Source organism: Corvus kubaryi, unplaced genomic scaffold, assembly GCF_017639235.1.
Source record: "Corvus kubaryi isolate FWS band 111438036 unplaced genomic scaffold, C.kubaryi_AGA036_p1.0 37398, whole genome shotgun sequence".
NCBI classification, from domain to species: Eukaryota; Metazoa; Chordata; class Aves; order Passeriformes; family Corvidae; genus Corvus; species Corvus kubaryi.
Window position 1 is genome coordinate 16622443 of NW_024581137.1, and position 26483 is coordinate 16648925.

The 26483-nt window shown below is 42.8% G+C and overlaps 1 protein-coding gene across 9 annotated transcripts; it reads right to left on the reverse strand.

Annotated features, from left to right (window-relative positions):
• Positions 1-229: 229 nt before the first annotated feature.
• Positions 230-26376, reverse strand: NOD1 (nucleotide binding oligomerization domain containing 1). Of its 9 annotated transcripts, none has more exons than XM_042043166.1 (12): positions 26292-26376; positions 19415-19753; positions 17382-17556; positions 14378-16181; positions 12259-12342; positions 11149-11232; positions 9533-9616; positions 7825-7908; positions 5673-5756; positions 4968-5051; positions 2833-2916; positions 230-1394 (listed from the first exon to the last, which is right to left on the reverse strand). In XM_042043166.1, exons 2-12 carry the CDS (start codon positions 19628-19630, stop codon positions 1322-1324), a joined length of 2856 nt encoding a protein of 951 aa, XP_041899100.1. In that variant the 5' UTR covers positions 19631-19753; positions 26292-26376; the 3' UTR covers positions 230-1321. The 9 variants fall into 9 exon arrangements, 8 of the variants coding, with proteins under 8 accessions (XP_041899100.1, XP_041899101.1, XP_041899098.1 ...); XM_042043167.1 differs by lacking the exon at positions 26292-26376 and adding an exon at positions 25949-26256; XM_042043164.1 differs by lacking the exon at positions 26292-26376 and adding an exon at positions 25598-26256.
• Positions 26377-26483: the final 107 nt, after the last annotated feature.

A 26483-nucleotide genomic window follows, 5' to 3' on the forward strand; every position in this document is an offset into this window, starting at 1 on the left:
CATGGGAGAAGGAAGGAAAATGGCTCACGCTTTTCCATTTTATGTTCCTACACTGTGGAGTAGAGTTTGAGTTTATAAAGCTCCCAGAAAAAATAATCAACTCTGTTGATTATTAAAAATAAAAAATAAGTCACTCCTGTGCAAACTGGTTTCTTTTAAAGCATCTAAAGTTACACTCCCTAAACAATAATCATTTGGGGAAGGATAATGTTTTCTTGCTGGTCCTTACTATTACTACTGCCTCTTGCCTTGCTCTGGCCACTGATTCAAGCATAGACTAAAAGCTTTCCAAGCCAATCTCAATCCTCCTGTGTACTTGCCTGTTGCTGGGAGAAGGGATTTCTACGTGACACAGTTGATTTTCAGTCGTCCTTTCTCCCCACTGATGCTGGGCAATGTGATATTGGTGTAGTGCCACCAGCATGGTGTCTAGGCCAGGAGCCAAGGCAATGAACAGCCTGCTAATTAATTGTTCACATTTCTCTCCAGACCCCCTCCCCAGAACAAACACTGTGGAAACAGGAGGTAGCTGTTTCCATGCAGCCCTCTGGAAATTTGAAGCAGAAGTGGTTTACTGCTGGTGTTACGGTTTTACAGTGATGGCAGTAAGGACTTCTGGTTGCACAGAAGAAGATGGATTTGCTTTGATATGGGAAAAAAAGATTACTGAAAGTAATCTGAGCCTGATGCATCCATTTCTACCCACCCAAAAAAACCCAGCAACAAAAAAAAGCAGTGTCTACAACACTGCCTGTAGTCAGTGGCGAAATATGGACCTAATTTCTAGGCAGGAAGAAGGAATTACGTTCAAAACACTGACACCAAGAAACGACTATAGATACTGTTTCTGGTAAAGCTGTGTATATTCATTTTCAGTTCTGAGGCAGGCAATACTCTGAGCAGGTGGAGTTTGTGCATCTTGCACCCTTTCTTGCATATGTACGTGTGTGTCCTTATTTACGTATATAAATAAGTTAAGAGATTATTTACAGCACTGTACAGAATAAATCTAAACTCAGTTATCAAAATGCATACACCTGCCAGTGGATTTAGTCTGTTAACACTTTGCATTTCATCTTCAAAGCACCGAACAAACATTAATTATTTACCCAGGAAACTTCCCATTCACCAAAAGGATTAAGAATAACAGGCAGGGTAAGGGATGGAGCTGAGGGAGTGTGGTGTGTTCATAAAAAGGTAGCTTATTGTGTATCTCTCTCCTGCCATGAGCACTGTAGATTTATGCCTTTATAAACTCTGCAGTCCAAGTGTAGGAGTAACTTTTGGTAACACAAACTTGGCGAAATGGGGAAGTCCTCATTCAAAAGCAAATGATCCGCTCTTCATTTTCAAAAGCTTTGGCCTCTTCTTGGCTTATCAGGTTCCCATTCAAGCTGGAGGAGTAAAACAAAAGGGATGTGAAAGTAAGGTAGTGACTGTCCCCCATCTTCTATTTTCCCAAGGCTTTGGAGCAGAGGTTTGCAATGCCACGTGGGCTGCATGCTTCAAGGGCACACAACTGGGAATGGGCATTAGGCAGGCCAGATACAGCACTGCTGTTCCCACTGCACATCCGAGGAACAAGGCTTCTCCCTCAGAAATAAAACCTGAACACACACCTAAGCTCCAGTAACTGAACTCGGTGTTGGGAACCCAGCTGTTTGCATTTCAGCAAGCAGCACATAGCTGACAAAGGTTCTTCCCATGCAGTGGGCTGCTTTAAGGACATTTAAAGTCTCCAGAGCATTTTGTGTCTTCCATGACAACATGGGAAGAAAATTCTGTGAAGTACTCAGGCATCATTAATGTGAAATGACCAACAGCAAAATTTTCAATTCTGGCCACATAATTTACATTGATACTTACACCCCTGAAAATGAACAGCCTGGTTAAGTGTTGCTCTCAGAAATGTTGAAATCCATTAAACCATTCAGATTTATGAAATTACTTGGGTTAATGAATGCCTCTGAACATTCAGGCCAGAATCAAAAGACAGATTTCAGTCTGAAGATTCAGAACGATCTGAGGGGGAATGGATGCCTCTTCTGTAGACAAAAGCTGACAGTGGCTTCTGAAAAAAGTACCTCTTCCACATCTCCAGGGAACACACTAGTCAGACAGTGAGTCACTGTCTTTCTAAGCAAGGATTCAGTGTCCTTTCACTAAAACAAATACATATATTTAAAAATAAATTTCATGTTCAATAACAAAGCAGCAGTGCTAAAACCAGCTCAGTTCTATTGACTCCTGAGTTCCCTGAGTTGAGGGAAAGAATGTGGTATTTGGCTTTCTGCCGTAAATGTACACGTGTGACTATGTGATGCCCACCTTATCTAAAGCAAACAAATCCTACAAAAAGTTAATCTTCTTGTAGCTTAGCACTTTCAGTGTGTTTGGAGCACCACCCAAAAAAATCCAAGCACAAATTCTATGAACCAGACTAGTAATGCTGATTAAAGGTAACCAACCATCTCCTGCTTGTTGGCACTTAGGTCCTGAAAAGCATGAACATGTTCAGAAGCTTAAAATAAAAACAACAGGACAAGCAAAACTTGGTCTATAAATTCAGGCCCTGATTCTGCAAACACACACGTTCTGCAAATCAGTGGTACAGACAGATGTGAACCAAGAAAACTGCCTGACATTCAGAACACACAAGGAAATGTTTCAGTGGCAGTGGATTTTTACCTGTTTGAAATCCACAGCTGGAACTACAACCCCTGCCTCACATAAACTTGCTCTGAATTTTTTAGGCTGGGAAATAGTAAGGCCAGCAGGGTTTTAAAGGGAAAGAAAGTTTACAAAGTGAGCCTTTGAGAAAGGGACCTTTACCAGATTTCTTGAATAGTCGTGTTCTCCTTGAGAGCTTCACTGAGGCACTTCACCCCTTTGGCTGTAATTTGATTCTGGATAAGCCTAAAAAAAAAGCATTTCAAGTCAATCTAACATGCAAACTAATTAGCAGCACATGCACAACCTACAATCAGCTTGACATCAAGGAGCAAAGCTGTCTGCCACAAGAAAATTCCTGTGACTTTATCTGCAAGAATGGTACACAGTATTGGTCAAATGTCCCACTTTCAGAGAGCTCAGAGTATTAATATTTTCCTTTTAATCTTGCATGTGGTTGCCTTCTGGAGATACTGAGCATTTTAATTACACAGCTGACAAATTTCTGCTATGAACTGTTCACTAGTGGTATGGGATTGTGATATTTGGACTGAGACAGACAAACCTCTTAGCTCTGCTTTCTTACTAAGAAGACTGTGAGACGTTTTTAAGTGATGTACAGGCCCAGTGTAGGCCTAGTGTTTTAGCAGGAATGATCTAGAGGCTGCCTGTTGCAGCAGCTGCCAAGTCCTTCAGTCTTGCTTATCAGACCAACAAGATCTTTGAAAAATAAAGCACTGATTTTGACTCTGGTATGAGCAGGTGCAAGTCCCAGTGAAGCCAACTTACCAGCTATAAATTATGTCTCATCTGAATTTAGGGAAGAAAAAAAGATACGTAAGATCCTCAAGCAGTGAAACTGATGAAGCAGTAGGGAACTCTTATTAACCACTGTAGACCATCCCACTAGCTAAAGATGAACAAAGGCCACTCATCTGCATGAGTATAAAAATACTCATCAGCCTAGCCTAACTCAATACTCACCTTTCAGTCTACCATGCTGAGCCCCATAGCTGTACCATTCCATGTGACCGGTTGCATGAATCCCTCAGGATTCAGGATGAGACTGAAAATTGGAGTGCATTGAACAATCTCTTAGGGAGGGAGGGAAGGAGGCACTCCCATTGAAGGAGTTTCTGCACTTGGTATATGAATCAAAGTGCAAAGGGATCCAGTAGAATCTTTCAGCTACTGGAAAAAGACTTTAACTCTGCCTCAAATTCAACTATCTATATAGGTCACCACCTTTTGGAGGAATCCACTGGTGTAATCAACAAAGTAGGATATAAATTTGTCCACTGGGAGAAACCCTTGGACAATACTGAGCCATGGCAAAGACATTTATCTCGATTACTACGCCTGCTTTGGCTGGGGGAAGTTTTATTATGAATTCAAGCCAAACTGCTCAGTGAATTATATCTGCAGCTGTGTACAAAGAAATCAAGCGCTTCCCCCACCGCCTTTTCATTTTCAGGGTGATGGGCACCACAGCTTCTGCTGCTTTCCAAAGAGGCTACGAGTACTTGGCACCCGTGACAGCCAGCATGCTTCCTAAGGGGCTGGAACTAGGATTAATGCAGGGAGTGTGCTGGAGTGTGGTCAGCCAAGTGTTTGTAAAGAGTGTAAAGGGACTCCATTCCATGTCTGATGTTCCCTTGATCACTTCAAATGAATGGATGGCTATTTTTTTTACAGTTCACATCTGCCCAACCCCATCCATTGGCAACCTCTGGATTAGAAATGCCAACACTATGTTTCCTTAGAAGTGTAACAAGTCTCACTGTGATTGCTAGAAATAATCCCTGGTTTCCTGGGGATTGATGCCTTGGAGATGAGTGTCTTGCATCAGTGTATTGCTAGCCCTAAAAGAAAGCATCAGGCAAATGGGACATGTATTAAAGTGTCTGTCATGTAGGTTCTTGGTTGAACAGCTACTTTCATAGTATGATGATAAACAGAAAGAATTGTAATAACCTTATTCTATTCTAGCTGTCTGCTTGGTTGTTTTAGGGGTTTTTTTGAAACTTTTGATTTTGAGGCTGGTACTGTTCCCCTGACAAGAGATGAAATCAATCATTAGTTTGAAAGTTACCAGAAACAGCTTGAACTTTTCCCTGTATGAAAGCAGGTTCCAAATGCTAGATAGCAGCTTTATTAACTTCCCATTACAACTGTCTACAAGCAGTCAGCTGCATCCAGACCATGCACAGAAGCTCTCACTGTGACCTACATACACTTGGAAGGTGAAGCTTTAATGTAGAGCCAAAGAGCCTGTGCCACTGTGGAATGTAACTCACCATAAATGCACCAGTTTCTTGTTGACCTTCAGCATCTCTGCAAAACTCATTGCTGCTTCATCGTCCAGCTCATTTTTAGTCAACCTAAGTGGGAGAGAAAATGTTCACTTAGGATGTTATCATTATTTTTCAGCCCCCTGTTTTTGCAGCTTGTCTGTGACTTAGCTTTAGACAGCCAAAGGGGGATGTGCTGTTCCTGCCCTGAGCAATTTGTAAAGGCTGGACACAAAGAGATATTGAAGAGAAGCCCTGGAGGTAAAAGAGACAAGAGTATCAGATCTTTATTTCTCTGAGCAATGTTCTAGTGATACTTTCTCATGATGCTTTAGTGTCAAAAAGGTGGATGAGGTGTAGTGGGAAAAGGTACAGACAACACTGAAGAGGTGCAAAAACTGAGGACAAAGAACTTGATTTCAGATGATGGAAGTGAGAGAAAATGGGGAAAGCAAGATGGAGGGAGCAGAGCAAGGCATGACACTGGGTCACTGGAATGCATCCCAAAGGACACATGCTGCTGATCCACTACTCATGTCCACATTCTTCCAAAGGGTATCTTATAACTTGCTGATAGTGAAAGCACAGGGGATGAGGGGAGGGAGAGAAGGAAGAGGGGAGAATAGGAGGGGCGATGGGATTGGAGGAAATAAAACAAGATTTTGCTCTGGAAAAGGAAGAAGAGGAGAAAGAGACCACATTGTCAATTACCAGAATATCCTCACGGAGTTGTTGTGTTGCATGGCTTCAGCAATACTTTTGCCTCCCTCTGTCGTGATGCCATTGAATGCGAGACTGTTAAGTAAAGATACAAATGTCTAGGAAACAGCACCACTTGGCTCTCCCACTGCCAAATACAAGTGAATATTCTGGATGATCTGCTTCCCAGTTGTACAGTTCAGCATGTGTGTTTCAAAGGCCCACACGCTTCACAAACCACTGAGTCCTTACGACTTTTACAAATGAGAGCAGTTCACAGGCTGCAGCCTGAGTGCAGGTCTATCATACAGGCCATAAAGTTTGCTGTCAGTGAGTTGTGCTCTTGGGGCTGACAGCAGAGTTGCACCCAGTAATTTTGAGAGTCAAGGCTTTTAACAAGAACAAAGAGTTGTGCTTAGCAGTACACAGGTTTTTACATGCATTTGTCATCCCTGTATGAACAGGGCACTTTGTCCTTTAAGTCCTTCAGGCATCCAAATACCTCATTCTTCTTCCAAATACAATACCTTCTGTTGTGTATGGAGAGAAGAGCTTGTAAATGCTTTCCATTACAAACCACAAACATTTCTTAGTCTGCCCTTCATTCTTTGAATCGACATTGGAAAATCATCCAGTTAAAGTTATGCTCTGGGCTTTCAGAGTTCAAAAAGCATCTCCCCCCTCAAAATAATGCAAGGCCTCAGAAAAGGTAGAAAGGGGAACCAAGCAGAGCAATGGCACAAGTATGTATTGCCATGAGACCCGCCTAGCTTCAGCTTAAACTGAATATTCTCAGTCCATCGTGGGCCTAAAAATGGCAAATAAAGTAAACTGATGTAGTAGGGCTTATCTACCCTTGGTCTTCACACAAAGCTACCACAGGTGCTTACTATGAATTCAAATCATGGAGCAAGATTAACCAGAGGGAGATAAGAAATGAAGCCAAGAGCAAGTACACTGCAGAGCAGAGGATTCACTTTGCACAAGTGCCAGCAAACCTGAGCTCAAGACAGCACAGTTACTCCTCTTTCTTTTTGCAAACACATTCATCAGCATATTTGCTCTTGTCTGAGAATCCCTGAGCTCTGATTCAAGTTCAAAATGTTTTCTTTCAAGTCTGATGTGTCCTGGATGGACTGTGCAATCATGGGAAGATGGCTATTTCAGATGGCTTTTAAGTTTAAATATATCTAGGTCACTGCACCTGTTCAGTTTTTAATTTTTAAGCTTGACTACTTGCTTGCAGAAAAGAGGACAAGGCACCAGCTCTGAAATCCCCGGATGTGAAGTGGCAGCAATAAACTCTCCAGAGATCCCCAAACTCCCAAAGCATTTCTGAAGAAACTATTGCCATGTGCCACCTTGTGGGGAAACTAAGGAGCCTTGTCTGCTCCCTCACCGTGGAAGCCAGTGGAACTGGGAGACAAATGGAAAGGGTCACCATGAACCCAGTGCTCCAGCTGTGTGGAGGGACTCCAAAATATTTTTAAATCTTTAAATCCCCAGCCAGCATTTGAAAGTCTGGCAGGGAATGGGTTGTTTAACACTGCTGACTTCTCCTTCTGCTGTGCTTCCAACATCACCCGTGTTATGGCTTCCAGAAGGCTGGTCTGAGATCCATCCCTGAACTCCAGGGAGGACAACATCTCACTAGCACTGAATGTGTGGTGGTGTAGCTCCACTGAAGTACAGGATGAGTCCAAATATAAGAATGTCTCAGCCCCTACCCAAACACATTATGGCCTAAAAAGTACTTTGGTAAGAGTTGCTGCACCTTCTCAATAGAAACTGTTAACGCGGAGCTCACCGGGAACCCGGTTCTGTGACAGCTGGTGCCTCCTTCTGCTAATGCTCCCAGATCAAAATGGCACCCACTGACCATGTGCCTTCACAAATGCCAGAACTCTGTGCAGCATGAGGGGAGGAGGTGCAGACAGAGGAAAGGATGCCAGTTCTGTGGTATTTTTAACTTGCCTAATGGCTACACAGGGCTTTTTGACAGAGTCTGGCCTCTTGCTTGCACCACAGACCTCTTGGTTGCACAGCAAAGGCTCCAATATCAGATGGTATTCCAAGCTAACACTTGGTGGGAAGAGTCATTGCTTCACAGCAGGATGGAAAAGCCAGCACTACACAGAGCTGCCTGGCTCTGCAGGTGTTTTACCTCACATTTGTTAACCTGGGGTGGTTCCTCAGAGCCTCTGCAAATGCCTTTGCTCCTTCATCTCCAACTTGATTACCCCACATCCTAGTGAAGAGAGAATAGGAGATATCAGTTGTGCTGCCCTACTGACTCTTGGCAATGCATTCTCTCTCTTCCTCTCCCCTCCCCTCCCCTCCTTCCTGATTACTTCACAGTCTTTCAGGCTTGTGAGAAGCCTGGCAGGTACCCTCCCCACTGAGGCAGGTATGTTCCGCTCCCTGCACATCACACCAGTAGCCTCGGCTGACTCACCAGTACCCTCAGGCCACAGCACAGAGTCAGCTCTAGGAGACAGGCTGCTGCAGCAGGAGTGCTTTCAGGATCACCTTGCTGCACATTGGTAAGGAATAGTATTTCCAATGGCAAAACAACCCTTGATTACACAAAGGGTTATTTTGTGAGAGAAGGTAACATGCTACAAGCTGGAGAGATTTGATCAGAGACTACAGGTATCTGGTCAAATCCTTACTATGCAGACTAACCACTTTGAAAACTCACCCTGTATTATAAGGTTTGAAAACACCTCTGCTGAGGTCTAAGATGTTGGGTTTTTTACAGGGACCCTGGCTTGATGACTCAGAGCCACACTCATCTTACGGGTAATTAGTTGGCAGCTCTTTTAAAATCAATTGAACTCTGTGGTATCTAAACACACGGACTTCCAGTAAGTTCCCCAGAATTTCCTTGTCCTTCAGACCCAGTGCAGTTTGCTATTTAAACATTTCTGTCCAAGCTATCCTAAATCCATTTGGAGTGATAATTTCCTCCACAAGAGAAAATAGGAGTCTTTCACTGAAATTACAGCAAGTACAGCACAGCAGACCCAGCTCTATGGCAGTGTGCAGGTTGTTCACTGTACTGGTGAAATGTTGTAGAACAACAAAATTAAAGGCCAAAAATCTGATTGTACAAATCTGATTTTCATGTTCACACCTACTGTGATTTTCACAATGGCCAAGCAGAGGTTTTCATTCCATGTATTGAAGGACTAAATTTTAAGAAATATGTTCTCCTGTAGAGTGAAAAGAGGAAACTGGGATTTGCCAGAAGGGGGGAAAAATAAATAAAATGAATCAAACCTAGCACCTTTCATGAGAAAGAGGGCAGGAACTAAAGGTTTGGAGTACATTCAGACCTCTCTCCAATAATAGCAGACTCTGCAGTTAGGGACAGACTAAGGGAAAAGGATGATATGAATTCCTTTTTATTCTCCCAGCTCACACCTTTATCAGGATGTGATGCAGAAGGTCTGACAGTTGTAACAATGACACTCAATAACTAGGTGCTGTGCCAATTGTCATAAAACCAGACTTAAAAATAACCAAGTATCTCTAGAGGAGCTGTGCTGCCATAAAGAAAGTGGCTAGCTTTACTGTCCTCTTGTTTGCTTGTCTCTCCTTTAAGGTTCTGTCAGAACAGTGAAAAAGAAAAAAACAGATGCCAAAGCACAAACCAAACATTGTGTGAACTGAAGAACAACAAAGCAGCCCTCCACGGAAACGAAGAAAATGTGGCTGTGCTTCTACACTCGTTCGCTCTAATGCTGCTGTTGAGGAGGGAAGGAATAGCAGGAGGAGAGAAGGGGAGCATGAAAAAAAGGAATCCTAAGGGATTTACAGGTGTCTTGCCAAGATCAAGCCTAAGTTCTGCTCCTTAGCACTGAACTTACCCGATTTCAAACATTGTCTTGCTCTTCTGGATGGCCTGGGCAAGGTACTTCCCTCCTTCACTTGTTATTTTGTTTGCTCCTATTCTGCACAAAATACATAAATTGATGAGGTGCATCACTTACAGCTGTGCAGCTATCACAACACCAGTTCAGAAAGCCACACAAGTATTTAAGGCTAATTAACTCTGAAGGCTACCTGCAGTTATCAAAGATTAACTCAGAGTAAAAAAATACTGCAGGCACTTGACCTTTGACTAAAAGACATAATTTTATGTTGTCTCTTGCATATTTTGCATGTCAGCCCTCCAAATCAGAAGTATTAAAGTAGAGTCTTGGGTTTGGTGCTCAGTATGTTAGAAATGAGCTTTAGGAACTGATCCTCAAGGCAAGGACCCCGGCCTTGTTTGTAATATAATTCTCACCAATTGCTACAGAGCTCATGAATTATATGCAGCATGTTTCATGATGCCACAGGGAACAGAGTATTTCTTGACTGTGTGTTTCCAGAGGAGACTGCAGCTGATAAGCAGACTGCAATAATTTCAAGTCTTTCTGTTGTAAGCACAGGCTCTAGGCAGTGGCATAGCTCAGTGCAGCAGTCAGTCTCCGGCTGGCATTTTACACAAATTTCTACTTTTGTCCTCTGTGGATATCAAATAGCTGGAGTTCAAGGGAGAGATAATTGCATATAGATTGATTTAAAGAACAGACCAAACCCCCAACCCCCCCAAGCCACCATATTTACATAAAAATGTCTTGTTTGGCTGACTTCGGGCACATGAACGGGCACTCTATCTCAGAATAACCTCTAGGGTTACTGTGCAGCCTGAAAGTAACCATCTTTCAACAGGCTTTTTTGTGAAAGCTACATTAAATAAGCAAAACACTGTCAAAGCAGTGAAAGGACTGAAATGCTCCTGGGTTTCAAAATTCTGCAAAAATTTCAAGTAGAAAGGATGTGGCTATAGTGGGGTTTCAGACCAAGTCAGTGGTAGAACAAGGACTAGAACCTATGAGTCCCTGGCTGCCTGTTCTTATGTTCCTACCAAAGGCTGACATTGCTGCAGTTACCTCTGGTTTCTGCTACGGTCACAAACAAACCGCTGGTTAATGATCTACCTTTATGTCCAACCAATGTGCATGGCCAGACTCTCTTATCTGGGGAAGTTCCAGGAATTAAAGGGAACAACTCACCAGGTGAATTTGCAGAATTCCAGAGTTGAGGTATGACACCAGCACAGCCTGACCCCAGTGGCCCATAAAAGATCAGACACTAAAAAGCTTGGTACTATATCCAAGGGAATTTGCCTACAGGAAGCAGCAGCAAGGTCCATGCACAACTTCAGCCTCGCTCAGGTGCTCGGACTGGATTTAGGTAAAGAACAGGTCTCATGCACTCCTTTAACTCACTACTATATTCCAGAAAAAACTATGGATTCAATAACTTCACCTGCTACCATCCACTACTAGACTACTGCAAAAAAAAAAAAAAAATACAACTGTAACCTATATTATATTTCAAATGCAATTTTTGTCTTTTTTTCTACTCTCCCTCCCCTTTCAAGTTGCTTTACCTTAATTAGGACACTGTAGAAAGGAAAAAAAATCCAACATACTTAACATATTCCAGGCTTGAACACTCTTCAATCAGTTTTGCAACATATTTGGCTCCAACATCAGTGATCTGATTGTTGTATAAGCTTAAAGAAAAATCACATTGGTAAAAATAGGTTATTACTGCTGTTAAATATTTACAACCTGAATGTTTTATGCTGCACACATAGCATCTATCTTTTCTATACGGCTTTGTACATATTCACAGTTGCTTGTATTTCTATTTTGATACATAATTCATATTGTGATGGGCTAGATTTAAATATAAGGAGACCAGACTGCAAATCATGAATATTTATATAATTTTTAAAATAAATGGTCTCCACAAGCAAACAAAGCTTTCCTTTATTCCTGTGCTCATACAGAAATAATACTGCCAGAAGATAAGTCAAAAGAGAAAACACCATAATGTCCCTTTGGTCTTTTCAAAGTCATAAAATCCCCTTGCAAATATTACTGAAGAGCAGATATCTGAGCAGTTGTACTTACATTAGGGCACTGGAAAAAAAAAAGCTATTCTTGGTATTCAAGTTCACCTTTCAAAAAGTCATTTTATGTAGCTACTTAACCAAGAGCAGGAAGTCAGAGCTAATGTGCCTTCCAGCTTCAACTTCATTAAGAACTAATTAAGCTCTTGAAAGAAATTGGTATCATGAACATGACACTTGAAACTGCATGTTCCTGACACCAGTCTCTATGAAGCTGTATCTGCTTTGCATAGTGGAAATAAATCAGTTTACAGCACAGAAAACAGAAGGCTGTAACTACACACACTCTGTTGCTTGCACTCTCTCCCTTCCACAGCAGAAGGCTTTTGGTATAAAATTAGCATGCCCACACAGTTCAGTAACCTGACAGTGGTCCACACTGTGTCGCAGAAGGGTTTGATGCCCGCAGGAGGCCGCCCCATGAGGCAGAGTGATGGGAGAGGAAGCTGTGGTCCGTGTCCCAGTGAACTGTTCCAGCATAATTTTTGACACAAAAAGCTGCTGTGCTTAAATGAGGAGGTAACTGTAGTTTCTACCCCACCTCTGCTGTGTCAGTACTGTCAGCATTGGAGTTTCATTTTCTAGTATCACTGCTGAGTGTTTTGCTCCCAGCTGGGTACATACCCCAAGAAAGACACAATTTGGTACTTGGAGAGTTCTTCATACAAGATCCTTACGCCGTGATCTGTGACCTGATTTACACTGAGCCTGGAAAGAAGGGAAGGAAAAGTCTGAATCAATACGTATTACAAGTGTTCATAACCCATGAGTTAACACATGACTGGAGGCCTATGCATTTTCCTCTGATATTTTTAAAGGTCCTTATGCCACGTATTAAAAGCTGTTAAGGGAAATGTGAGCTCAGCTTTATATGGCTCACTCCAAAACCGATAAAAATCAGAAACCCCGGATCTCCTAGGTAATGCTCTGGAAGCTGTCCACAGAACTGAGAACAATAAAATGTAGGAAGTCAGACACCAGATAAACATCTCACCCTCCTCCTGTGCTTACTGTGATTCCAGGAAGAAAGTTTGCTTAACACCCTAGCAAAAGCAAGCTGTCCAAACTACTAGTCTTGCAATGTTCTCTCTGAGTACGTAGTGAAAGCCAGGCATCTTGAAAGTCACAACACATTCAGGCTTCACCAAATAAAGGTTGTGAAAAGCCCTGGCCAGAAAACAGAACTGTGGTCCCATGGGTGTGCTAGATGTTTCTAATTTTATTGTCCCAGCCAGACATGAAACAAATCAATGTCAGTCATTCACAGAATGAAAATACTTCTCACTGTTGTTTGGAGGTGGGTAGTTTTTGTTGATGCTTTTTTTTTTTTTTTGTAACTTCTCAAGCTTTTTCACCTTCACTAAATGGGACAGGCTCAAGTGAAGCATTCCAATTGCCATGAATTGCATTTTCTGGGTAAAGCTGTTCCTATGAAAGCATTTTGACCACATTTAGTTGGTACACAAATTCAGTAGCTGATGTTTTCCTGCTGAGAGTCCCTTATCACCAACAGCCTCCCTAGCCTTTGCTAGTTAGCAACCTGATCCCTTTGGAATGCACTAGCACACAGGAGAAATCAGCCAATTTCTACAGATCAGAACAGTCTGCTTCTTTGAAAGGGATGGTTAAGCTGTTGGAAACATTTCCTGACCTGCAGAAATTGCTTATTAGAAATGAATGTCCCAGCATCTTGAGATCCATAAACACAAAAAGGCAGCCTAAAAGACTGTTTTGGTGCTGGGAATGGTGTTAAGACCACACTGCGTATGGCATGATCACATGATAGGCACAAAGAATGAAACGCTGGCCTTTTCTTCTTTGTTTTGTCTTACATACTTATGCATTTTCCCCAGGAGTTTCCTTATTGCTTTCTCTTGGGAGGTCAATTTGAAATAACTGGAAAAAAAACAAGTGTCACTTGCTTTGATTTATTCCTAGAGGAAAACAATGCAGAGTGCAGCCAAAGAGGAGGAATAAATCCAGTTGCTAAAAAAACATTCTCATGAGGCTGAAGAAGCTTTAAAAAAGATATATATGAAGTTCCCAATTTTCTGCACCTAAATGTTTGGACAAATAAGATATAGCTACATGGCACAACCTCAAAGGGATGGAGGTGAAACAATCTGGCCTGAGATGTTAGAGGTGGAGTTAGTTCTCCCTGTTCACACCAAGCCATGTTCTCCCTTCACATCACCTCAGTGAAACACCACATCTGAAGATGTCAACTACATCCTTTCATGGACTACTATGTGATAGCTTTTGTCCTATGAAAGCCAGACATTTTGGCAGGATGCAAAAGCAAGAAATTCAGCGCTTTGGATCAAGGGTTATTGTGAACAGCAGATCCTTCCTTACCCCTTATGACCAAGGGCAGAGATGGCCTCAGGCGATCTTCAGATAATGGAGGGTGCCCTTCTGTTTCCTTCTTCCCTTAAGCACTTTCTCTCATAAAAATCCTCTTCTGAGACAAAACAATTTGAGATGGAGCTAGCTAAACCTACAGGTTTAAACAGTCTGTGCTTCTAAGGACTTCTTACCACCCTTTCCATTTTGGTTTCCAAATTCACAGCTTATCCCTGCTCCTGTGACTAAATGAACAAAGATTTCAGAAGATATGAAACATTAATTTCCAGCAGCAGTAATCCTCATCTTTCTCCACTTCCGAGATCAATTCCTTCAACCTACCAGTTTGTGGAATAAATGAAGGATAAGCAAGGACCTGCTTACGTACAGAGACTCCTACCTGATCACTGCAAGCTTGCTGAAACAAGGTTGCAGCTGTTTTATTCCATAGTCATTGATGTTGTTGTTGTCCAAATCCAGAGCCAGGTGCTTTTGGAAGTGGTGTACAACAAAGGAAATGGCACTGCAGTCGGCAGAGCAGGCGTTGCAGTAGGTCAGCTTGATGTAGTTGGCATGCATGCGGCGAGCAGCCATCCTCCCCACCTTCTCACTCTGCGTCTCGTACAGGCACCTCAGCATCCACACAAAGTTGGGCTGCACCTGCACCTGATTGTAGCTCGTAAGCCTGGACCGAGTGAAGCCTTTCAGGTGGGATTTCATGCTCTCTGCAAGGTACGTGATGAGTGTTTTTCTCTTCCTCTTAATGACTGCAGGCGAAACTAAATGTCTGAAGAGCTTCTGCTTGGATCCAGAAAGTAGGCCACAAAGAAACATGTTGGTAAAATTAAAGTGTTCTTTATTTTGGAAAGGATTCTCCCCTGCTATACGTTTCTTCAACCAGGGGATACGCAGGCAAGTAGGCTGGGCAGTCTCAAAGGAAGAACATTCATTGAAAAACTCAAGTAATTCCTTGGCACCCACCTTCTCCTCAATAACCAGAAACAATGCTGTGAAAAAAGACTGAAGGGTTACATGCAAGAACTCATAAGTGGCCTGACTGTCACAGCCACTGTAACTTTTAACTGTCCTGAGAAAGCCCAGTTGCAAATCTTCTTCAGAGATGTTTGCTGATGAGACCTTCTCTTGCTCAAAGATAAAGAAAGAGTTCTCCATCCCTTTGTATGCCATTTTACCCAAAGCTAGAAGAGTTTCCTTTCTTGATTTGAACATCTCTGCTTGGCTCCTGATACTGTTCTTCAGCAAACTTGTTTTCACAGATCGGTTCAAGTGGACTTCAATCATGAGCAAAAATACATCTGTCAATGTAACGGAACTGTCTGGAAGCTCGTGGTTGTCAAACATGGAATGGAAGTGTTCATAGCATTTAAAGATAATCCAGCAAAATAAAGGCACTGAACACAAACTGCAGAGATTTGGGTTAGCTTCCAGCTGGTTTGATACCAGTGCTCGTTGCCGCTCATCTCTGAAAAACATAGCTGTGTATTCCTTCAGGTTATTCTTGGAGAAACCACGGAGGAACACTTTCTTCCTAATGATATTTTTTTGGATCTCAGTTCCTGTCCTGGCAGTAAGAATTTTCTTGCATCCCTTAAGAAGCTTTCCTCTGAGAAGGCTTACGAGCAGTGCCAGGGGGTGGATGGGTTCATTGGGTGAGCATATCTCAGGTACACTGCTGAGATCAAAGTTGGAATAGATCTCATCAAAGCCATCAAAAGTGAAAAGAACTGTATGAGGGAACTGCAAGATGTGATGGAACACTTCTGTGGGGTCCTGGTCTGGGTAGCAATTATATTTGAAGAGCAGGTCTTTCAAACATATGGCTTCATCTTCCTTGAAGCAGCTAAACATCCTACACCGAAAACGGAAGAAAAACTTGGCCCCTATGTCCAATTCTTTTCTGGCCCAAAGGCTCTGTATCTTTTGCAGCAAGATGGATTTTCCAATTCCTGCATCACCATAGACATAAACAGTCTCTCCATCTTCATTAATTACCCCGACTGCATCATCAAAAAGGGCTTCTAATTGACCCACCTGGCCAAGACTCTCATTGTTAAAATTGACCAGCTCCATTACACTGTCGGAGTAGATTTCTTCAAGGAGCATCTCCTCCCTCTGAGCATACAACATAACAAACTTGGAGTCCCGTCCCAGTTCATGTCTGAGTTTCTGGCAATACCTGCTAACTAAAAATACAGTGAACTATTACTAAAAAGACTATTATTTAAAAACCTATGTATACAATGACCCACCCCTTTGAGAACTCAGAGTGGGTAATAAACAAAAGTAATTCTAATGTGAAAAGGATTTTTTGGCAGATTGATTCTATTTGTGCTGCCATCATCACTCACTTGGGAAATTCAGGTGCTAAAGAAAGGTCACATGTGAGCCACCATTTCCTGGCAGCCAGTACTGATGCTGCATTGGTTTAAGGGGCTGCTATCCTTCAGCTGAGACTCAAAGCCAAGCCCCTGACCCTTTGTTAAAAGCTGCTTAACTCTCTGCAAAGGCTTGTAGGAGTTGTTGGCCACTGATTTCACTGTACTCATATGCTACCTGCAGTTCTATCAGGTAGGTAGTCATTCTTTCCTAACTTCTTTGGTCATTTATATTGTAAATAGAAGCCATGCATTTTAGAAACAAAGTGCCAGGCACCTCAAAAGATTTTTTTTAAGATGACAACAAAAAATAAGAATCTCAGTTATTGCGCAACGTTGGCTTGTGTTTTTCAACAGAAATTTTGCTTCAGGTCGGGACAAATTATATTTATGTAGTATGGGAAAACCTCTCCAGAGGAAATAATTTCTGCAATACTTAAACTCTGATTTTTAGGATTGCTAAAAATTGTCATTTAGGATGACAGAATAATTCTGGTTGGAAGGGATGCCAGAAGGTCTAGTCCTACCTCCTGCTGAGAATGGGATCATTTATGACATCAGATGAGGTTACTCAGGGCTTTGTCTAGCTGGATCTTGAAAACCCCCAAGCATGGAGACTGCACAGCCTCTCTGCTCAACCTGCCTCATTGCTTGACTGTTCTCATCATGAAATACTAGCTAGTCCATTGCCAAAACACCACAGTGTTGCTAACAAATTGTAGTAGAGACCTAGAAAATACTACAGCTGGTACAAGGTGGTTCTGCCATTGTGTTATATATCCACAAACAAATGCAGAAAGAACCTGAGTTTAACAAAACAGGATGTAATTTATCAACATCACCCTTGTGTTACACAGTGTGCCTTTTAATTTGGCCACCACTGCTAGCAAGCACACAGTTATTTTCCCTGGCTGTGCCTGTCTAAACTCTTACTCTTCTGTCACCTGGTTGGAGCTTCCTACATAGCAGGGCAGTTCTAAGGGAAGGGATAGAGAAGCATGACCTTACCTGGATCTGTATTTACCACAGGTTTACTACAAATACTCTCTGAAGGCTCATAACCTATTTCATCCAGCCAAGGCTGAAGTTCATAGTAAGCATCAGTGACTTTCTGCAGGACATAGATGAAATATTCTGAAACTTCTTCTCCCTTGCTTTGAACCAAGTCTAGAATTTTGCGAACCTGAAGAAACACCATGGGAAAAATCACTGATACACAGCATTTTATCATAGTAACACTTGTTAACTGCTTTAGGATCCTTTCTGGACTGGAGCAGGGGGCCAAAATCAAAGTGGCTGCTTCAAAAGGGTGAAATCAAAATCTAGCTCTGAATTTGAACCAACACAAAACTCAACTGATGCTTGTGTTTGAATGTTGCAAGAGAGTTGGTTCTGCAATTTAAGGTCTGAACTTGCAGCTCAATCATGTATCAACCAGAAACAAAACAGATGAATACCACTCCTCAAGAGGGAACCCAAAAGATTTCCTCAGCTTGGCTAGATAGTGTATTTTAAATCCTGTGCTGGTTAAAATGAAAATAGAGGTGGTTTGTCAGTGCCGTAAATTCACCCCCTGTATTGTAAGTACTCCAGTCACATTTGGATTTACCTCAGGATCCAGCCAGGTCCAGAGCAGGGTAGGCTGAATCTGTCCCTGGATCTTAACGCTGAGCCAAAACCCTACAACTTTTCCTTCCAACACAGCAACTCAGTTCTTCAGGCTCTCTCTGTACAATGGCCCCACTGCCTGCAGCTGTTACCAAAACTAATGGCTACCAGGCAGTGGCTGGAGCAGTTCAGCACGAAGTGTCACCTCCACAGGCAAGGCAGAGGGTGATCTCTGTGCACCAGTACAAGGCAGCCCTAGTACAAAACCCTCTGCAAGACAGAGCAATCATCTAGGGGCACATTTTGAATGTCAGGATCCCCTTGCTAGAAATGAATGAAGAATGCAGTTCTAAACCAGACAAAGGGTTTCCAGAGACTGGTCTCTTGTGAGCTTAAATCAGGGTGATGATTACGTGCAGCACAGCAAACACATGGAGCTTTTTGTGACAATTTGTATGCTCTAAAAAGCAACTTTATGCCTTCCAAAGAAGCTCCCACAGAGTCCACTTCACTTACACTAGTGTGGCCTGCCCTCTGTCTCTGCTAAGACTCCTGATGCATGGCCTCCCCCTCAGCTTTGGTACAATCATGCATATTATGCTGAACAACAAGAAATTGAGATAATCATACAGTGTGCATTTATTCAGCTTTGACCCTACACACAGTGTGAGCACTGTGTTACCATTTCAACATGCCAGCAAGAATGATTATTTTATGAAAATCTGCACTGTTGGTGAAGTCCAAGGTCTTTGAATTTTTTATGGTTTGCCTGCCCCTAACTGTGACAGGGCTCTGAAGCTGCATGATTGGTTGGTCTGGGAAACAATCTCCTCAGCTGTTTCAAGTTATGATGCAAAGACCAACTGCATACACAGTAATTTTCTCCTAACGAAAGACCAGGAAATAATTTTTGCTACTGATGTTTGAAGATGAATTAAAAACTCAAATATGCCAGGACACATCAATTTTCCATAGAAACATTTACAATGTACATAGATCTTTAAAGAGAAAGGAAGGTGTTCATACAGACAACAAGCAATCACTAACTTCTAAAACAACATTTCATTTCTGTCTCTCCTAAAGCAGGATGATCTGTCCCACAGCATCCTAAAGCAGATTTTCCTTGCTATACTCTAACAACCATGTGGCCACCGCTTTATCAGAGGACAAAGCTGCAGCTGGGAGGGACAAAACAGCAAATATCACCCTGCTAGTTCTTACAGCTGCCAACGGGCATTACCAGCAGTGCCAGCAGTGCTGGAAAGGGATGTGCTGGAGATGCTCATCCAGGAAGAATGGGATGGGAAAACTCCAAAATAACCAAGATTAGAAAATACACTAGATGTAAAATTGTCAGATAAACCCTTAAAATCTGGTGACAAACTGAAAGTAACCAAAAGCTTCACTGGCTAGAGGAAAAAAAAAAATTGTACCTTATCTGCTTGAGTAGGAAACTGGACAGCGATCTCTGCATCTTCAGCGGAGAAGTAGTCATTCTTCATCAAGTTATCAATCAAACACTGTGTGTTTCGGATCCTACCAACCAGAAGCTCTCGGTGAACCTTCAGCAAAGCAATGAAGGATTGAGGGCTTGCTCCTGGAGGTTTTTTCACAGAAATATCCACATTAGCACAAAGTTGGCCTTCCATAGTTGAGATACCAAGAAACTGCTCCACCAAGCCTCATCTTTGACAAACTGTCCATTTGTAGTGACAGGTCAGCTTGGATTTAACTTCAGGCAAACAAGAAATCTGTCCTTCACATCACCGAGCCTGCAAAAAGTAATTGTACAGAACCTCAGTCTAAACCTTATTCTATGCACATACATCCTCCAATTAGACATCACAGAATACTCCCAAACTCTGTGTAGTATCATGGCCAACTTTTTTATAAGGTTTCTTCCTTAGGTACTTCCATTTATTTGTTCAGGTTTTGAAAAATAAAATATCTGTAACAGGCAGTCTCCCTCCTGTACCAGTATTTTACTGTAGCTTGCCTCAAACACCACCACTGGCGTCTGCTTTATTAACTGCCTGTTCCTAGTGCATCATTTAATATTTTTTATTAGCTTTTCATGTTTCAGTAGACAAAGCAGGGCATCTGTCCAGACATAATCTGGACAAGGAAATAAACGGAATAAAATTATGCTTCATAGCAATTAATTTTGTAGGAGGAATTAATTTATAGTAGCAATTCACTCTGCTTTTTCGTTGTTACAGCAAGAGACTCTGTACAAAGTGCTGCCAATATAATACCCATTCCTGAAAGCAAGGCTTTGTGAACTCTGAGGCAGTTTTAGCTAAACTAGGGTAAAGAGTTTAGCTTCAGGACACCAGATTCACCAACATCAGGAGGGATGTTATTTTGAAACCATACTCTTTAGCATGAATGCTCTCTCCTTGTCTCCAAATATATACACAGTGTATGCCCTTGTTCTCCACACCCCTTCTTGGGAAATCTTTTTAGACGGCCATTTATTCCTATTTTTTTCTACAAGGCACAAAACAAGAGGAATCAGGATCAGACTGCTCTCTATTGTATTACTAAAGCAGGGCTTCTTGTAACTGTAATTAATGTGTCTACCATATAGTAGGCATGAAGCTATATTGTAATTACAATTCAACAGTAAGCTCTTTTAGGTACTATCTGGGTACAAACTTGCACATACGATTTCCCATGCAGGAAGCTAATTTTTTGCCAAGATCACTACTGAATCACCTCCACAGAGACAACGAGAATTTGCATGATCAACACAAATGACTGTCATCGCCCAGTAACAGTTAAAACATACTGTTGTTTCAGCAGGTCAAGGGATATCTGGAAAAATGTTCTTAGATTCTGATTACAGTCATATCAACAAAAACAAAAGACACACCCCTCCAACAAATCTGTAACTGTGCCAACTCTGCTGCTACAAAATTCTCACAATTTCCCAAGACATTCACAGTGATGGCAAACTTTTTCAAATGCTCCCCAGAGATCCCCTGACAAGCTGTAACTGAGCCCTGCCAGCTCACAGATTATTCTAAATGACCTGCTACTGGAACAATCTCACTTCTATGCATTTTCTATACCAGAAGCTGCTGTCTGCATCAGTGAAGCTTTGCCTGCTTGATGCTGGAGAAAGACATAGTTTATGCTACTGCATTTTAGTGATACTAACTATCTACACTCAAACCAGCAGGGCAAACCAGCTTAGCTCCTCGGATTTCCCAATAGGTCCCAGCTTACGGTTGCTGACCTGCATGGATGCAGATAACTGCATTAAGAGTTGGGCTCTCCAAGGGCTGAGACCCGGCAAATCCCCAGCATAACTGTTCTGGGTCACAGCCAACTCCCAAAACGGCAAAACTGTTTCAAACAAACGGAATGTAACCAAGTGATCTGAATTTCTTACCACACCAGTGACTGCATCTACTCAGACAGATCAACCTTTCATTACGCCATTCAGATGACCCACCCGAGGAAGTGGCTGATTTCTGAGTCACTCAGCTTCCTAGAATCCACACTGGCACATCATTTTGTTCAAGAAGGCTCATTCCATAAATGAAGACCAAACATGTTGAAAACACCACTTACTCTAAAGCTTTTTTAGGCTTTAGTTAAAGAGACAGCATCCTCTTAAAACATGCAGTAAAAATATTAACCCTGTTCTTTCAAGATACTGCATCCACCCAACATTCCCTGCTTGCTTTGGTTGTTCTAGGACCACATTATTCTAATGCATTTTCTTTCTTCCCACTTTGTAAGAAGAAGTGAGACAAATATTCAGAAAACCGTAAGAATGAACCAAAGCACTGTCAAGTGTACAAACCAAATAGAGGCATTTTCTTCACTCTTTCAGTTCCATCTACAAAGAGCACAAGAAAAGAAAGAAGAAATACAGCAGCAGGACAGAACATGAAAAATATGGAATGACCAGAAGGCCTCAAAGATGTCTGCCCTGCATCTGACTACATCCAAGTCAGTACAAATCCTGGTTACTACTAGAAGGGGTGTACATACATATGCTGCAGGACAGAGCATGTTCCCTTTCACACAGGGTCATCTGCAGGGGAATGGAGAAACAAGAAACCAAGCAAAAAGGAATATTAGGTAAGGCTAAACATCAGGGAGAAAAGGAGAAAGAACAAAAATGCCAAGGAGCAAAGTCAGGACTAGAAATATGAATTCTGTGCATGGTGACGTACTCAGTGATATTTTCAATGAAAATATTAAATTTAATGCAAAACCCCACACCATCCAGTACTGGAGTACGCAGTACTTTTCATCAGTACTTTTTAATAAGAAAAAACGGAAATTTCCACCATTCACAGACTAAGAAAATCCATACCAGATGAAGAGCTGAACACTTTAAATGTTGCTGGAACAGAAAGACTTCCTGCTATATTTTTTTCATAGCAAAGTGTACTAGGTGTATGAAAAAACTTGACATATATGATTCTGTTTCACTAGGGCTTTCTTGGTGTTGTTGGGGTTTTTTTTGGTGGTGCTTTTTAAAACATGAGGCCAATGTGTGACAACATGAGGTCCCCAGCTTATCTGCAAGCCCATCACCTCTCTTTCTGGAAAAAATCCCAGCTTCCACAGTGCTTCAATGTGAGTTTTTTTCAGTGATGGAACACAAGGTTACTATGTCTCTTGTGGAAGGATCTGTTAGTTTTACAACGCTAGGTTACACATCCGGTATGTTTAAAGGTAAGTGCTTATGCAGCTTGTTGAAAGCACTTCCTTGCTAAAGTGCATATAGCGTTCTTTGCCTTATCTTGGGCCCTCCAGATGCTGGATTCAATTCCAGTGCAATTCGTCTGACTGATGTTGCATCAGTAATGGGGATGCTGTTAGAAAAGACTGAGACATACATTAACGTGAGACACCTCAGTGCACTGTCTTCCATTTCTAAAAGGGCTAAAGTGAATAAAATAATTTTTATGAAACACACCTTAAGGCTCTTACAAGTTGCAGTCGAAACAGATCACCTATTCTAACAGCAAGAGTTTGTGAACACATCTATTTGGAGAAATGAGCAAGAAAAAGGGAAGGATTTGCAAGCTTGACAGAGTAGCTGAAACAGCAGAACACCTAAGGAGGAATGGAGACAGCAAGACAGATGATACCTGAGTGAAGCAGGAGTCTGGTATGGGGAGACACCAGGAGGAACACTCATGGGGAAAAGCTTCCTATCTGGGAACAGAATGGGTTTCTTGTTCCTAAGAGGAAAAAACAATGACTTACTGAAGAGGCTGCCAATGATGTTGGAGCGGAAATGCAGTTAGCCATTTTGAGGACAGCAAAGTCCATCAGGTGAAGAAGACAGGAAACAGACTAGAAGGAATTAAAAAGAACCTGAGAGTAGAGTGCTTAGCCACCAGCTGTAAAAGCCAAGAAGAAAGGGAAGAAAGGGAAGACAGGGCCTTGGCCAAATGAAATGTTGCTGGGGATTGAAGCGATGTGAGAAGCAACAGTAAGTGTCACAATCAATGCTATCATAAACCTGTGTAACTGAGAATAAGAAAGAGGAAGTGAGATGGGGATCAGGCCAGGAATAAGGAGGGAAATGAAAAAGGGAAATGAAATTTGTCATAGTAAGAGGTACAGTAAAAGCATCAGTGCCTCCAGCAAGGTTTTGTACAATCCATGTCAATAAGCTGCAGTGGTGCTGATGGCTTTTGCATGAAGGCACTGGCACTTTTGTCTAGTGTTTCCTCTGAGTTCCCTCTACTCTCAGCATTGTGCAAGCATATATACATTTCTATTTTTCCTGGCCCTGCCCTCCTCACATCCTCTTTTCACTGAGATCTCCTTGCTCTTCTAACAAAACTGCTATGCCTGTTCCACTTGCAGTGCTGCAAGACCCCTGGCAGCAAAGAATGTGCTGGTTTATTGCAACAAGGTCTTGTCAAAGGTAAATGCTGTAGATAAAGGGGCTGAAGGATCTCACATACTAGCTAAAAAACATTTCCACTTTTGGGTCAGCTAGGGAATTGAGTTCATATTGAGCTGGCTGCTCCAAAGGAGACTATGTAGGATGATGCAGTAAAGACAATACAAGGAGCAACTTAATTAACAACTGTTCCTTAAAGCAGCTGATTTGAGACCAATCTAGAATATTTCTGAAGAGCAGAAAACTCAGTCAATACTACTTCTTCTGCAGTCTTGCTACTCTGACAAGAACAGTTCCTCTAAATTGCCTGTGAAATAAAGTCCTGTGCTACTTACCCAGTTATCTGCAGCCAGTAGCTGGAATATCTTCAGGATTTACACAGCACCTAGTAGCCAGCTCTGGCAGGGCAACAGTGAGACACACAAACCTGAGTGCCAGCCCAGGGCTAGTGGAGTCCCCGCTAGCAAAGCCTTCTGTCCATAGCATTCAAAATGCAATTACTCTTCCAGAGGTGGCTGTATGAAAACAATGCTCCATTTCACATGAAATGGAGCCCTGTACCCTTTGTGTCTCCAAGTCAGATTTGTTTCCTGAGAAAAGCTATTTTACAGCTACTCACTACAGAGTCATTACAGCAAGAGGAGAACAGGAAACTTTGCCGTGCTTGGTAATCTGGACTCAATCAGGTCAGTATAAATTCAACTTTTTGCTATCATGGGGAGAGACAGGAAAGAGACCAATTTTCCACATCTTATGTCATGCATGCAACAGCAGTCAGTCTTTGACTATAATGAGTGAATAAGACACCTATTTCCACACAGCAGCTATTTTACTTAGTTCAAGAACAGTAAAACACATGCAGAGATCAGAGGCAAATGGGCACATATGCTACACAAAAAGCCTGCCGGCTTGATGAGAAGCAATGCAATGTATTCCCAAAGGTACTAAAAAATAGCCTTTTATTTTTATAGCAAAAATAGTGCATTGGTAGAGCTTGTATGGAGTCTCTGTGCAGATCTTAAATTATTCTGTTTGTGTAAATTAAAGCATACTCATCACACCCCACTTCACAATCTCTAACTATCATCACTCATGCTACATATGTCAATAAATGCCCAGGGAGCCATATGTTAACATCACGTTCCTGTAAATCCATTACAACTCATGTGCTCTTGCATCGCTCTGGGGTCATGGAGATCAGCATCTTTCAGTGGTTTTTCCTCCCTCCCTCCCCTCTCTCTCTTCTGACTGTATCATAAACTTCTGTAAGCATCTCTAGTTATTTGAAGAGCAACAGACACAAAAGAACACAGAATAAATTATTTCTGCCTCCATCTGGTAAAATGGCAGGCTTTTCTTTAAAAGGCACAGGCTTTGACAGAAATATTCACATCCCTCACAGGTTTTGTTCCTACGTATCCTAATTCTATTTGTATAGAAAGAGAACTTTATATATAGTGTTTGGATGCATTAAGAAGCCCCTGCCAGAAAGACTTTATGTGGCTTCCTTATAACTCCTTCCCGGTGGGAAAAGATCAATAAATAATAAGTAGCCACAACTAGAAAGCAAAGAAATTTTCTCCAATCAGAGAAATCTTGTGGATTTTTGTCGTTGTTGTTGTTGTTGTTAAGAGATAGAGGAGGAGGGGGCAATTTACTGCTGTCTATAAACATGTGACCGCTTTTCTACTGTCATTTACTATTTTCACATTCAAGCAGCAGTGAATCCTACAAGGAAAAGTTGCAGCTGATAGAATCGCGGCCAGGCCACGGGGCACCATCCTGCCCTGCGAACCGCTCCCGCCTCCCGCTCTCCCAGCTCCTTTCGCGTTAAGTGAGAGAAGCACCGGGGCCTAAGCGCGTGCCGCGTGAGTCCGCGCATGGATTTGGATCTCCGCTCCGGCTTTCCGGGAAGCGAATGGCTCATTGTACCCCGGTACCGCCGCTCACGGGACAGGCGGCCGCCAGGGGAGGAGGGGAGCGATGCAACCCTTCCACCTCCTCCGTCCGTGGGACCTCGCCACTCTTCCCCACCAGCCCTCAGGAACACCACATCCTCGCCAGCGCCTGGAACACCATTTACGCCGGGTAGCGCTGCTGTGCTTCGTCCGAAGGCGTTGTCCCCACGCCGAGGAGCTGCGGGCGCTGCTGCCCGTCCCCTCTCCCACTCCCTGTCAGCGCCTGCCGCCGCCTCCCCGGGGCGGGAGGGACTCTCCTGAGGAAACACGCAGGAATCCCGAAGTTTCCAGCTCAGGAGCGGCGCAGCCCTTCCCCTTCCACCTCGCAAGCCTTTCAGGCGGTACCACAGAAACTTTGCTCTACAGAAAGCAGACACTCGGGCTCACACTCGCCAGCCCTCTCCCGGCGCCGGCCCGCAGCCGGACCCCGGCACCCCGCCCGCGCCCCGGCCGTTCCCCGGCACTCACCGCGGCGGCGAAGGGATGGACGCCAGAGGAGGAGCCCACGGGCGCTTCCCTCACCCCCTCCCGCCCCACACATGGTCTCTCCTCCCCAGCGGCAAGCGGCTCCTCCCTGCGCAGGAATAGCCAAAGGCTTCCCGTTCACCAACTCCGCATTCCCCTCCGCACCCACCCGGCCTCCTCCCCGGAGAGATGCCA